This window comes from Suncus etruscus, chromosome 19 (assembly GCF_024139225.1).
Source record: "Suncus etruscus isolate mSunEtr1 chromosome 19, mSunEtr1.pri.cur, whole genome shotgun sequence".
NCBI lineage: Eukaryota > Metazoa > Chordata > Mammalia > Eulipotyphla > Soricidae > Suncus > Suncus etruscus.
The window spans coordinates 30,931,739-30,945,269 of record NC_064866.1 but is presented as its reverse complement, the minus strand read 5'-3'; the positions used below and the strand labels follow the sequence as shown (position 1 = coordinate 30,945,269).

Below are 13,531 nucleotides of genomic sequence, written 5' to 3'. Positions count from 1 at the left end.
CATGTACATGGCTGTGGGCTCTACTTGATGTCCTTAAAAAGGAGTAAAAGGCTGGTGAATAACAAGAACACCAAATTAATAATTAGATTTCACCGTTATTTCTTCATCTTGCCCCTCTGCCCCAAGAATGGATTACAGGAAACGAGTGTCTGCAGCTATGGAAAGACTTATCTCCTTTTTCTCCCTGACCCTTCCTCTTGTTGTTCCCTTTCTAGATTGTAAATTTCTGCAAATCTGAGGCTCAGTCTTAGTAAACCTAGTGCCAGACTAAGTGTACCCTGTCTCTTTGTCTCTCTGTCTCTCTCCCTCCTATCACTCTCTCACCCTCTCTCTCCCTCTCTCCCTTTCTCTCTCTCTCTCTCTCTCTCTCTCTCTCTCCCTCCCTCTCTCTCACCCTTTAACCCTCTCTTCTCTTTTTCTCTCTCCCTTTCTCTCTCTCCCTCTCTCTCTCACCCTTTCATCCTCTCTTCTTCTCTTCCTCTCTCTGTCTCTCTGTCTCTCTCTCCCCCCTTTCTCCCCTTCTCTCTCCCCCTCTCTCCCTCTCTCTCTCTACCAGCACCATATCCCAGCATAGTTATGATGGAAAAAAAGACCCAAATGAGAGACAAAACAGACTGCCCTCTTCCCTGCTGAAGCTAGTGGTGTAGTGGAGGGGGAAGGGATTAACCTAAGTCATCATCACATTGTGTCCTCAGATGCTAAGAAGAGCCTTGAAGGAAGAAAGGTAGAGAGGCTGCAGGGTCTTCAGAGGCTGCAAGTAGCACTGCGCTCAACTGTCTTCCCATGGGGTCTGCATTAGCCTGTGGTAGTCAGAATCTGGGTAGGAGACAGACTTACCTTTCCCAGGTGACCATGACTAGAGTCTGGGCAGACCTTGCCTGGGTGACAGTGACTAGTCTCTGGGTAGGAGACCTCACCCAGGTGACTGAACTTCAGAACCCTATTGATTTTAAAAATATTTGCTTTTCTTTTACTTCATAGTTAAAAATATTCTCTCTTAAAGCTTGCTGTAATTTTTTTTAAATGTCTTTCTACATAGAATTCACTTTGCTCTGAAATTCTGAACCATGGTGTTTGCCTCATTTTGTTTTCAGGAGCTTTCGATGGGAGACCAGCGGACTATTTATTCATGCTCCTCTTCAACTGGATTTGCATTGTGGTATCCTTCCATCTATTCACATAAAAAGTAGCCAAAGAATAACCAGGGTTTCCATCCCCCAGCCCTACCGCCTTTTGGGGAAATAGTATTCTGTTCAACATTTCCAGTGACAGAATTTGCATGTTTACTCGAGCTAATAAGTAAGAATAATGAAGGTTTTTTGTGAAGGTAGAATGAATTACCCTGTGAGTGAGAAATTCGCTTGTCCTTGCCTTTGTGGCATTTCTTTCCATTGGGTTGTGTTTTTCTAAGCGCTGCTGGGTGTGACCCAAAAAACAAAACAAAACAAAACAAAATAAAAAAAACTGTTCCCTTTTCCCATTCCACTTCTCTGTGTCCTCGTGTATGACAGCTTGACAACAGCACAGGGATTCTGTCCCATGAGACAGCTTTTGAAATATATGGTTCCTGTTAGAAAATGAATGTATTCTCAGGCTGTTTCCACATCATTGCTGTCCTTGTCCTGAGGCTGGAAGTACTCCCTTTGTACCTCTGTATGGACCACACTGGGAACAAGGTACACCCACCCTGCACAGGGTCTGCCCATTTGTTCTGAATCTTCCAGCTCGTCACTTTGGCCTGTGGGGAGAGCAGAGGGGACTCAGCGACTTTAGGGGCTTTGCTTGAACTTTGGCTAGGAACCATAAGAGGAGACCTCTTGGGTGTCCTTCTCCCTCCAGTGTGAAAAAAAGAGCATTTGCATCTGGCATTCAGGCAGGCTCTGGAGCCCTGACTAGAATGAAAATCATCTTTGGCTGCAGGAAGCACAGGTATCTGCATCCTCGCATGGAAGGTGGTCCTGAAATGCAATGGACAGAGCAGTCAGGGACCGCATTGTAGAGAGGGATTCCCACATTCTCCTCAGCCTGTAGTTGTGTGGTCTGTCCTTCATGAAGACAAGCACACGCCTGAGTTTGGGAGGTTTTGAGTGATCAGAAAAGTATTTTCCTTCAGAACACTGGATGAAGGAACCGAACTTTTACTACAGGTGGAATGCATGTCTTGTATTTGATCTTTAACTTCACAAAACCAGATAACTGGCTTAGCAATGGATATGCAGGTAAGGGTCTTTGACACTATTTCTTTGCTCTTTCCATATTTCAGATTTACTATTAATTGCTTTTTATAGACCTTTTAATATGTTAATAGATAGTTAAATATATGGGTTTTTTAATTTTTTTTGGGGGGGATCACACCCAACGATGCTCAGGGATTACCCCTGATGATACTTAGGGAACCATATAGGATGGCAGGGATCGAACCTGGATTGTCTGCGTGCAAGGCAAATGCCCTTGCTGCTGTACTAAATAGCTCCAGCCCAGTGATATTTTAAGTAATTATAGTTTCATTTTGAAACTCTTCCTTGAGTTATCTAAAATGTACTTTTTTTTGCCGTGCTGGGGACTGAACCTGGGCTCTTGCCTGGAAAGCATGTTCACTGATCGTCAAGCTGTTTCCTCTGCCCCACCTCCTTATTCTGAATTTATCTAAAAATCACTGAGTTTAGTCGTAGGATCAAAAACATTAGGTTATAATTTTGATGAGTTAATTTTTTTTTTTTTTTTTTTGGTTTTTGGTTTTTGGGTCATACCAGTGGCGCTCAGGGGTTCCTCCTGGCTCTGTGCTCAGAAATCACTCCTGGCAGGCTCAGAGGACCATATGGGATGCCAGGAATCAAACTATGGTCTGTAAGGCGAACGCCCTACCACTGTACTATTTCTGTGGCCCCTGATGAGTTAATTTTATTTTTTGTGTGTGTGTTTGTTTTTGGTTTTGATTTTTGGGCCACATCCAGTATTGCTCATGAATTACTACTGGCTCTGCTCAGAAATCACTCCTGGCAGGCTTGGGAAACCATATGGGATGCCTGAAATTGAACTCAGGTATGTCCTGGGTCGGCTGCAAATGCCCTACCACTGTGCTGTCTCTCTCTGGTCCCTGAGTTACATTTCTTTTTGATTTCTGTTTAGCCAGGTGAGAATTTATATGGGTGAGATGAAATGAATAGATCCATGATGTCTCTTTTGTAAGTTTCTCTGGAACCTTATCTTTACATGTTTGCTTCTTTTGCAGTTGCTGATGATTCCTCTGATCATGTCAGTACTTTATGTGTGGGCCCAACTGAACAGAGACATGATTGTGTCGTTTTGGTTTGGAACACGATTTAAGGTACAAAACTTGCCTTTCCATTTGTCTGCAGAAATCCCTCTCTCCTCCTACAGATGTACTTTCTGACTTGTCCAGAAGAGGTCACTGCAGAGCAGTGTCTCAATGACTAGCCCCTTACCCTCTTAGTCTCCTTCGTTTCCTTAGCTTACCTGGAGACCCTGCTGGTTGTCCTCAGGCCCCCAGACTTGTTGCCTCATGTTTGAGGGCGCGACAGATAGAAGGAAAGATGCTCATGTGGAACTTTTTTTAAAAAAAAATGGATGTTTGGGCCCGGAGAGATAGCACAGCTGCATTTGCCTTGCAAGCAGCCAATCCAAGACCAAAGGTGGTTGGTTCGAATCCCGGTGTCCCATATGGTCCCTCGTGCCTGCCAGGAGCTATTTCTGAGCAGACAGCCAGGAGTGACCCCTGAGCACCGCCGGGTGTGGCCCAAAAACCACACACACAAAAAAAGGATGTTTATAACACTTTATCTGCTTTACACATTGAGGGGTTTTTTGTTTGTTTGTTCTTTTATTTTTGCCCCTAGACACATCCCTTTGTGTCTTCTCTCATAGTGTTTCACCTATAAATCTGTTTTATTTTCTTCATGTGAGCCATGCCTGATCTCTTGCTTTCAATTGGGATCGAATATATTTCCAGAGACTTATAGCTGGCTTGAATCTTGCCTTTGAGTTTCATTGTATTTATCTTACAGTAGTTGCCTCATTCTGCCTGTGCTGTGCTGGTTTGTAGCATTCCTGGCACATCCCTTCACTCTTGTTTTGGAGCTTGAATCTGGTAAAGGACCCCTATAGAATCCTTTCATCTAGAGAGCTGACTTATCTAGAATAGTGTTAAATCAAGATAACAGTGTATGATGAGATAAAATTTCAAAATAATTTTGTGCAGTACTTAAGAGATACTTAAGAGAAGAATTTTTTTTTTTTTAGTTCATTGGTGACAACTCATTGGTTGGTTTCTTTTTCTTTCTTTCTTTTTTTTTTTTTTGGTTTTTGGGTCACACCTGGCAGTGCTCAGGGGTTACTCCTGGCTCTAGGCTCAGAAATCACAGGGGATTATATAGGATGCTGGGATTTGAACCATCGTCCTTCTGCATGAAAGGCAAATGCCTTACCTCCATGCTATCTCTCCGGCCCCATTGGTTGGTTACTTAATGGGATTCTGTTATGGGCCATGCTTTTCCATCCATTTTTTTTTTACATGTAAAATTTATTATTTATTTTATAAAATGTACAACACCAGGACCCATTCTGAAATCAGTTAATTTATGAAGCCACTTCCCTTTGTAGAATACACATTGCAATTTTCAGACACAAAAGAGAAAAGAGCTGGAAGTTCCAGCTCACCTCAGGAAGCTCACCACAAATAGTGATGAGTTTAGTTAGAGAAATAACTACATTTTGAACTGTCCTAATAATGAGAATATATCAGGGAAATGGAGAGCCTGTTTAGAGTACAGGCGGGGGTCAGGTGGGGAGGAGGGAAACTTGGGACATTGGTGGTGGGAATGTTGCACTGGTGATGGGGGGTGTTCTTTACATGACTGAAACCCAAACACAATCATGTATGTAATCAAGGTGTTTAAAAAAAAAAAGAATACACATTGCATTAAAACTGTAAAGAATGTAGCAACTACAAAAAATTTGCTTTGATTGTGGCATCCCCCTACACTTTGTGGGTTTACACACATCAAAAAAAATTAAAGTCTTCAAACACTTTATATTCAGCAATTTTAAAAAAAGTGCAGTTTTCTTGCAATGGTCTTTGTAAAGGGTTTAAAGTTCCAAGTTGAAACAAAGGATACTAGGATAACTGCTGTATTTTTCAGCATCATTTTTATATAGAGGTTTAAACTGGCACGTAAGCAACTTCTCTTGTTGTCACATACCTGTATTCATGGAAAATCACACCCATTTTACAGAAACTTTAAATACAGATACTGCAATAAGCACAAAGGATTGTTAAAAGACCAGTGTGAATGGCACACAAACATTGCTTCTTTATAAATTATTATGTGGAATTTCTCATTGCATCCATCTTTTGAACTTCTGTCAATACTCATGCAGCACTTTGGAACTGCATCAGAACTATGACGTAATCTCTCTCCACAGGCTGATACATGAAATGCTATCATTTAAAATACAAAGTATTGTGCTTTGTTTATCGGGGCTTCCTCAACAGTGCTAGAGTCCATTCCTCGTGGTACTCAGCCCAGTGGCCTAGGTTGGACAGTGAGGTACTGGGTCAGATGATGTGGTTGTGATCAGGTTTGGTGGTGAGACACACTGAACTGGATATGCAGAGCCTCAGATGTGACACCTGTATTCCAGATTCCAGTCCTTTGAACTGCCCCAATACAATACCTAGAGAGAATGATTTTCCTCTTTTTTTTTTTTTAAGGTGGACTAGCTGCTTCCATGCAGTACCTGAGGGTTTGAGGACTACTTTTTTCCCCCTGTGTTGCCATCTTTGTCTTACTTTTTTTTTTTTTTGTTTTGTTTTTTTTTGTTTTTGAGTCACATCCGACAGTGCTCAGGGGTTACTCCTGGCTCTATGCTCAGAAATCGCTCCTGGCAGGCTCAGGGAACCATATGGGATGCCAAGATTTGAACCACCAACCTTCTGCATGCAAGGCAAACGCTTTACCTCCATGCTATCTCTCCGGTCCCCCAGAGTATCTTAAACTATTTCAATATGCCAATAGCTGTGTCCTTTTTACTTACGTTTGTATTTATTTCCTAGGCTTGTTATTTACCTTGGGTCATCCTTGGATTCAACTATATCATTGGAGGATCGTAAGTGATATAGATTTACTTAACTGCAACAAACAAATCAAATCTATAGAAGACTGTCTTCCTCTTGTAATCTTTTTTTTTTTTTTTTTTTTGGGTCACACCCAGCAGTACTCAGGGGTTACTCCTGGCTCCATGCTCAGAAATCACCCCTGGCAGGCACAGGGGACCATATGGGATGCAGGGATTCGAACCACTGTCCTTCTGCATGAAAGACAAATGCCTTACCTCCATGCTATCTCTCCGGTCCCTTCCTCTTGTAATCTTGATAAAAGTTTCAAAAATGTCTCAGCAATGAGATTGGAAAGTTAATGAATTTTCATTTTGTTTTCATTATGGGGTGTAGCTTCAGGCACTTTGAGCAGTCAATGATGATTAGTTTCTTGCTTCATTGTTAGACAGATCTTCACACATAATTTTGTTTGTTTGGGGAGGGCCACACCCCAAAGCTCTTCTCTGACTCTGCTTGCAGGTCGTTTTCTGTGATCTCAGTGAATAATGTACCTTGATCTACATGCAGAGGGTGCACTCTATTCAGAGATGATTTTGATGGAATATTTCTTTCCAGAATTTCCTTGCACAAACACAGAACTCAGTTGTTTCTTAGTTGACTCCTTGGAGAACTGGGATGCATAATATCACTGTTTTCTCTGTGTCAGCATTGCAGTTGTTAGGATTATACCTAGAAGTGTTAGGGACTGAACATGCTACACACATGCTCTGCTACTTGGCCAAAATATAGTAGTTTAGTTCTTTATTTTGTCTTTTGGTTTGGGGGCTGCTATACCCAGCTGTGCTCAAAGTTTACTCTTGGCTCTATGCTCGGGAACCACTCTTGGTAGAACTCCATTTGGAGTGCCAGAAATCGAACTTGGGTCAGCCATATGCAAAATAAGCGCCTTCCCTGTTGTACTAGCTCTCCATCCTTGATCCACTTGGAGTTTTTTTGTTTTGTTTTTGGATCACATCTGGAGATGCTCCAGGGGCTGTTCCTGGTTCTGCACTCAGGGATTATTTCTGGTGGTGCTCAGGGGGGTTGTATGGGATACCAAGCATCAAATCTGGCCATCAGCATGTAAAGCAAGTGCCCTACCTGCTGTACTATTGCTGTAGCCCTTTCCAGTTAGAATTTTTTTGTTTGTCTTTTGTTTCTGTTTTTGGATTACACCCAGCAGGCACTGGGGGGTTACACTTGGCTCTGCCAGAAATTGCTCCTGGCAGATACAGAGACTATATGGGATGCCGGGATTCGAACAAACTTCCATCCTGGATCAGCTGCTTGCAAGGCAAACTCCCTACTGCTGTGCTATCTCTCTGGCCCTCCAGTTAGAATTTTTAAGAGAGGATAACTACACACAGCTATTCTAAGCATTCTCATTTTACACTACTAAATACTATTGTTCTTAATAGCAACAGTAGGGATCATACCCAACCGATGCAGGGTGCCTTATCTCCACTCCTGGGGTGCCTCACCCACCCTAGTCAGTGTGATGCTGGGTGCCATCATGCTACACAAGCAATTTTTGGTGGGACATACAAAACAAAGGAACAAATTTGGAGCCTTAAACTTTCTAGACATGTGCTCTATCACTTGAGCTCTCTTCCAAGTCCCTACAAATCATTCTTAGCTTTTAGTAGATTTTAGCTTTGCTTACCCAGGGGTCTCAAACTCAATTTACCTGGGGGCCGCAGGAGACAAAGTCGGGGTGATTCTTGGGTCGAATCCCGGTGTCCCATTTGGTCCCCCGTGCCTGCCAGGAGCTATTTCTGAGCAGACAGCCAGGAGTAACCCCTGAGCACCGCTGGGTGTGGCCCCCCGCAAAAAAAAGTTGAGGTGATCCTTGAGTGCAAAGTCAGTAGTAAGCTTTGAACATTGGGGGTGTGACCCAAACAACTAAAACAAAACAGAACAAAAAAAGATTCCTCGAGGGCAGGGCCACAAAATATTGTACGGCGGGCCATGAGTTTGAGACCCCTGGCTTACACTGATGGTTTTTGCTGCTTTGATGGGGGGGAGGAATGAACAGAACCCAGGCCCTGTTGGGAGTACCATGAGCTGTGAGTTGAGTGAGGACAAAGGGCTGCTTTGTCCTCACAGGAGATATGGTGAGGAGATAGAGTGATGGTAAGAGTGGGCCTAAGCAAGCCTTGATGTGACCTTGTGGATGCTGTGGGGAAATTGTTTAATGAGGGTCTCCCAGTCGAGGCACATGGGAGAATGGCTCCAGGGGCCAGATTTGGGCACGGGACATGCCTTGGCACTCTGTCTTAGGCCCCTTTCCTCATGGCATGCACTCTCTCCCATGTTTTGCAAATCTAAAATTTATGACTGAAAGCTTTCAAAAGCTTGCTTTGCAATTCCCCTGATTCTATTTTTTTTTTAAATAATATCTTTAAGCACCATGATTACAAACATGATTGTAGTTGGGTTTCAGTCATAAAAATAACAAGCCTTTTCACCAGTGCAACCTTCCTACCACCAATGCCCCCCATCTTCCTCCTCTCCCACCCTCTGCCTGTATTTGAAACAGGAAAAACCTTATTTTGAAGCAGAGCTCTAAGGAGCTGCTGGCAGAAGAAACACAGCCAGCCTGGGCCCCACATCCCTCAGGCTATGCTGGCTGTTTTCCCTCAAAGGGCACATTTTAAGGCCCAGTCTTATCAGCTGAGCCTGTGCCTCTTGGTAACCTCTTAACAGTGTGGAGATTGATCTTGCTTTCTTTTTTGCAGGGTGATCAATGAACTAATTGGAAATCTCGTTGGACATCTCTATTTCTTCCTAATGTTCAGATACCCAATGGATTTGGGAGGAAGAAATTTTCTGTCAACACCCCAGTTTCTGTGAGTTCTCATGTTCTCTTCAACAATGCTCCCTCCCCTAGTGTGTCCCATCCCTGCGCGGTCAGGTGGAATGTGTGCTGCCCTGTGTCCTGGTTACATGTCCCAGAGCCGGGATCCCAGTGAGCGAGGTCTTGGCTCAGACTTCTCAGAGCTGAACTGACCTTCAGTGTCCCTGGAAGTGTGCCACTGGGATACGATGACCCCATTAGAACCTCCATTAGACCACCATTAGAACCTCCATCCAGAGTTGGGATGGGGAGAGTAAGTTTAAGTATTTTAGTGTGTGTGTGTGTGTGTGTGTGTGTGTGTGTGTGTGTGTGTGTGTGTGTGTGTGGTTAAATGCATTCTGAGACTTTAAGTCATGGTGCATGACTGTGTGTCATTGTGCTTCACTGGAAATTCATGTATGTGTCTGCTGCATGAAGTTCACCCTGAGAGCCCGTTTTGACCTCCACTGCACAGTTGACTCATTTCTCCACCCCTTCCTATCTCCAACCAGTCGTTGCTCTTCAGAGACCTAAAGTTTGCTTTGGAATAGTCTATTTCGTAGGCTAAAATATCCTAGACAAGAGCAGTTATGGAGACACTTGAGGTTGTGTGATCCCGGAACCCTGGGACTTTGTGCTAGTCCTTCCTGGGCTTTGAAGAGCTTGCTGTGGAGAGCAAAGCCTGGCTTTGCTTTGAGATAGACTAGGGGTCCCTACCCTCATTTTCCGCTTTCGAGGTCGCGGAAATTAGTGGCTGCAGCCTCCGAGTTTCCCTTTGCAAGTGAGTCAGCCTGGGAGGCAGGTCCCTGGGGCCGCAGACTGGGATAGCACTGGGGGGATGGGGGTTTGGAGGGGGTGCAGTAGAAAAGATATCGCTCCTAACCACCTTTCCAAGATTAGAGCTGGGCTGGGCTGGTGAGAGCCCAAGGAGATGCTGCCTCTCCTCAGCCTATAAATCACAGGACTGTCCTTCCACCAAAGACAGACCTCTGAAAGCATCATCTGGGTTCTGCAGTCTATCTGACACTCACCCCCGAATCCAGGCTACCCGTGCTGCCCTAGCAAAGCTAGCTTCTTCTGAATCTTGAGGATTGTCATTCTTCCCAGAAGAATGTCAGTATAGGCAGTAAAATGCAGGGAGCCCACCACTCAGCCTCCTTCCCTCAAATCAGTTAGAAGTTAGGATATTTTTAAGTCTGATAAGAGAAGTCATTTGAGGGAATGTAGATTTATATAGAGGCCAGGTTTTCCATCGTTCTTCAGCATTATAACATATTTGTTTGATGTATTTGCTATATTAATCTTAATAGGGGTAGATTTTGAAAGGCCTTGATTAAATACAATACACAGAAACATGCTCTTTTAAAGAGCATAAAAAGTTCTTTTTTTTTTTTTTTTTTGAGTCTCCAGTTGCCTTCAAGCCGAAAACAAACCGAAAACCAAATGACCGGTCTGCTTTCTAATTATCTGTGAATGCAATAACAGCAGGCTTGGATTTCTGCTCAAGGTTTATCAAGTCGGATGGCAGATGCCTCAATCAAAAGAAAACAATAGCAAAACAACAGAAGCATGACATGGAGCTTTGGGGGAGCAGCCAAGGGCTATTTTACTTTAAGTGGCCATATTCTGACTTAACAACTTGCAACTACTTCCCAATTGTGGGCAACACAGTATATAGGAGTCTAGAGAAAAATCAACAGCTAGCTGGAGCCTGCCTTCCACTTGAGCTCTCTCTATTGATGGAAGACCTTCTGTTGCATTTTGCATAAAGATCAGTAGACAAAATGTGCCTCCTTGCAAAAGCAATAACTGCTTCAAAATTACCATAAATTTTTGTTGATTATGTATAATTGGGTGTCTTTTTTTTACTAATTACTTGCATTTAATTTCACTCTTCTTTTAAGCAGTGGCGATGGCTGCCATAATGTCTGAGTAGAAGGTGAAGCCGAGCAGCATTCCAGTTTCAAGTGTTCTCTTTTGTTCTTTGCTTTGGAGGACTGATTTACTCAACCGTCCGGGCTGTTGAGAAGTCTGCACTTGGGAATGCAGTTGAGATTGAACTAGAGAGCTGTATTGGTAGAGTAGGGAAAGATGGGAGTAAGAGAATTCTAAGATGCCCTGCTATTCTGTGTGACATTGAGGAAAGTATATAGATCCTCTTCTGTACACTTACCTTTCTGGTTAAAGGATTTTATTTTGGGGGGAGTGGGGAGGAAACTGATAGGTATCGGAGATGATCTGAACAAGCATTCCTCAACATATAGCCCCCCTGTATGTTCCAGAATATTCCAAGGGACCTCGGATGAAAAGTACATAATGGGAGACTGAGGCATCAAACTAGTCGACCAGTTAGTATGATTGGAAGGCTATTCCTTGCTCTTGATTTTGGGGGGGATCATATTTTATGCCAGGGATTAAAGTGGGGTTGACTTTAGAAGGCAAAGGTCTTAACCTCTCTGTACTATACTATCTCTTCTGCTCCTAGAAAGACTCTCTTGTTTTGGGGCTACACCTAGCAGTGCTCAGGGCTTACACCTGGCTCTGTGCTCAGGAATCATTCCTGGCAGGATTCAGGAGGCTGAATGGGGTGCTGGGGATTGAATCCAGATTGGCCTCTTGCAAGGCGAGCACCTTTTGTGGTCCTAAGACAGTTGTGTAGGAGTACAAAATTAGCTGAAAACTTAGTAAATTGAGAGACCATGCAGGGCGTGTCTTCTGTTGTCAGGGCCTGGAGCCAGTTAGAGAATGTGGTGACCCCTCCCTCACATCAGCCACCAGATCCCTCAGTACTGGCACCTGCTGTGGAACTATGGGGAAGGGCTCGGTGACTACTGCTCAGAATATTGTGTAAAGTGACTTTCTCTCTGCTTTCGCTTCAGGTACCGCTGGCTGCCTAGCCGGAGAGGAGGGGTGTCAGGATTTGGTGTTCCCCCTGCGAGCATGAGACGAGCTGCTGATCAGAATGGTGGAGGCGGGAGACATAACTGGGGACAGGGCTTCCGACTTGGGGACCAGTGAAGGTGCAGCGTCTCGCCTGCCCTTCCAGCCGCTCTGCTCACATGAAGTTTCCTCCCAGTGCTGGGTGCGCTTAACAGCTGAGTTCTAGCTAGCGCTGTTGGACCTGACCCACACTGAATGTAGTCTTTGAGTGCAAGACACACTTTTTAAAAGTCCTGAAGAAAAATATAAGTGTTCCTCAAGTTTCATGACTCCCATCCAACTCCTTACTGCTATGAAGAACAAATATCAGCTGTTTAAATTGCAGAACTGACTATATTTTTTTGGCGTCTTCCTTTTCTGTCTTAAATAACTGGTCTTGGCAACTCCTGGTGTGTCTGCTGATAAACAGTGCGGTGTCCAGGGTAGGGCCACTAAAGCTTTCGTGGAAGGGACTCTTCTTTCTTACACACATGCCTCCTCCCTACCTTTCCTGGCCCCTAGTTTTGCAGCTAGAGGAGGCCCCCATAAAGTGGCTATGCCTTTGACAGGCTCTCTTATTTATTGACTTTTGCCAAGGCTTCATCGACAACTGACTCCTGCCATTCACCTCCTTGGCCAGCAGAACTCTTACAATAGGGGAGAAGAATGGAGCAGATGGTGAAGCGCTTTCTCAGCTTTTGGAACTGCTGGGGCCTGCATCTGCCCCCTCTTCAGAGGTCTTCGTACACAAACCACCACCTAGTCAGGGTGGTCACAGATGGGTGTCGGTGGACAGGGCAGTCAATACAGGCAGTTTCCCCCCTAATTCATCTCTTACCTTGGTGGGTATAAAATCCAAACCCTTTGCACTCACGGGCCTTACTGGCTCTCTCTGTACTCAGCCGAACTGAATTGTGCTATACAACTAGTCACAGATCATGTTAGTCATAGGCATCACGATGGCTTTTCTGAGAGGTCAGCCCCTGTACATGTTGAGTAGAGGGAGGGAAGAGCTTTATATGGCATTTAAATGGTTTTTTAGACACACAGGCACACACACGCAACACCCCTTTTTCATGGCCACATGCTGCAGTGCTTATGAATATACACACACACCCCTTAGAGGAAAAGAGCTTTATATCTACATTTAAATTGCCTTTTTTAAAATTTTATTTCACTTGTTTTGGGGCTATACCCACCGGTGCTCAGGGGTTACTCCTGGCTCTGCACTCAGGGGTTATTCCTGATAGATTCCGGGGACCATATGGAATGTCAGGGATCAAGTGTGGGTTGGCTGAGTACAAGGCAAATGCCTTACCAGCTGCGCTATCCTTTTGGCCCCTTAAATTGTTCCTTTGGTACCCGCACACCTTTTCATGGCCACATGTTGCAGTGCATATATACCAGTTTTTGTGGACACACACACACACACACACACACACACACACACACACACACACCTCTTCCTTGGCCACATGCTGCAGTGCATATGCCCATATGTTGTTTCCTTGGAGCAATTCCGTGTTCATCCAAGCTCATTACTTCATTCTCTGAGGTGGTGATGCCATGAGGGTTATACCATCGAGTCATGAATGTATATCAGGCCAGCTTCGATGCCCACCACTCCCTTTTCCTCGGGGGCTTTCTCCATCAGGGTAAGG

The 13,531-nt window shown here is 44.3% G+C and overlaps 1 protein-coding gene across 1 annotated transcript in view; it reads left to right on the top strand.

Moving 5' to 3' along the window:
- DERL1 (derlin 1) overlaps window positions 1-12,696 on the top strand; it is a 35,972-nt gene extending 23,276 nt beyond the window's left edge. Inside the window, exons 3-8 of the mRNA XM_049765795.1 lie at window positions 1,095-1,159; window positions 2,193-2,219; window positions 3,233-3,328; window positions 6,074-6,126; window positions 8,854-8,964; window positions 11,831-12,696. Coding sequence (XP_049621752.1) covers window positions 1,095-1,159; window positions 2,193-2,219; window positions 3,233-3,328; window positions 6,074-6,126; window positions 8,854-8,964; window positions 11,831-11,969 — 491 coding nt within the window. The 3' untranslated portion in view covers window positions 11,970-12,696. The remainder of the gene's footprint in view (window positions 1-1,094; window positions 1,160-2,192; window positions 2,220-3,232; window positions 3,329-6,073; window positions 6,127-8,853; window positions 8,965-11,830) is intronic.
- Window positions 12,697-13,531: the final 835 nt, after the last annotated feature.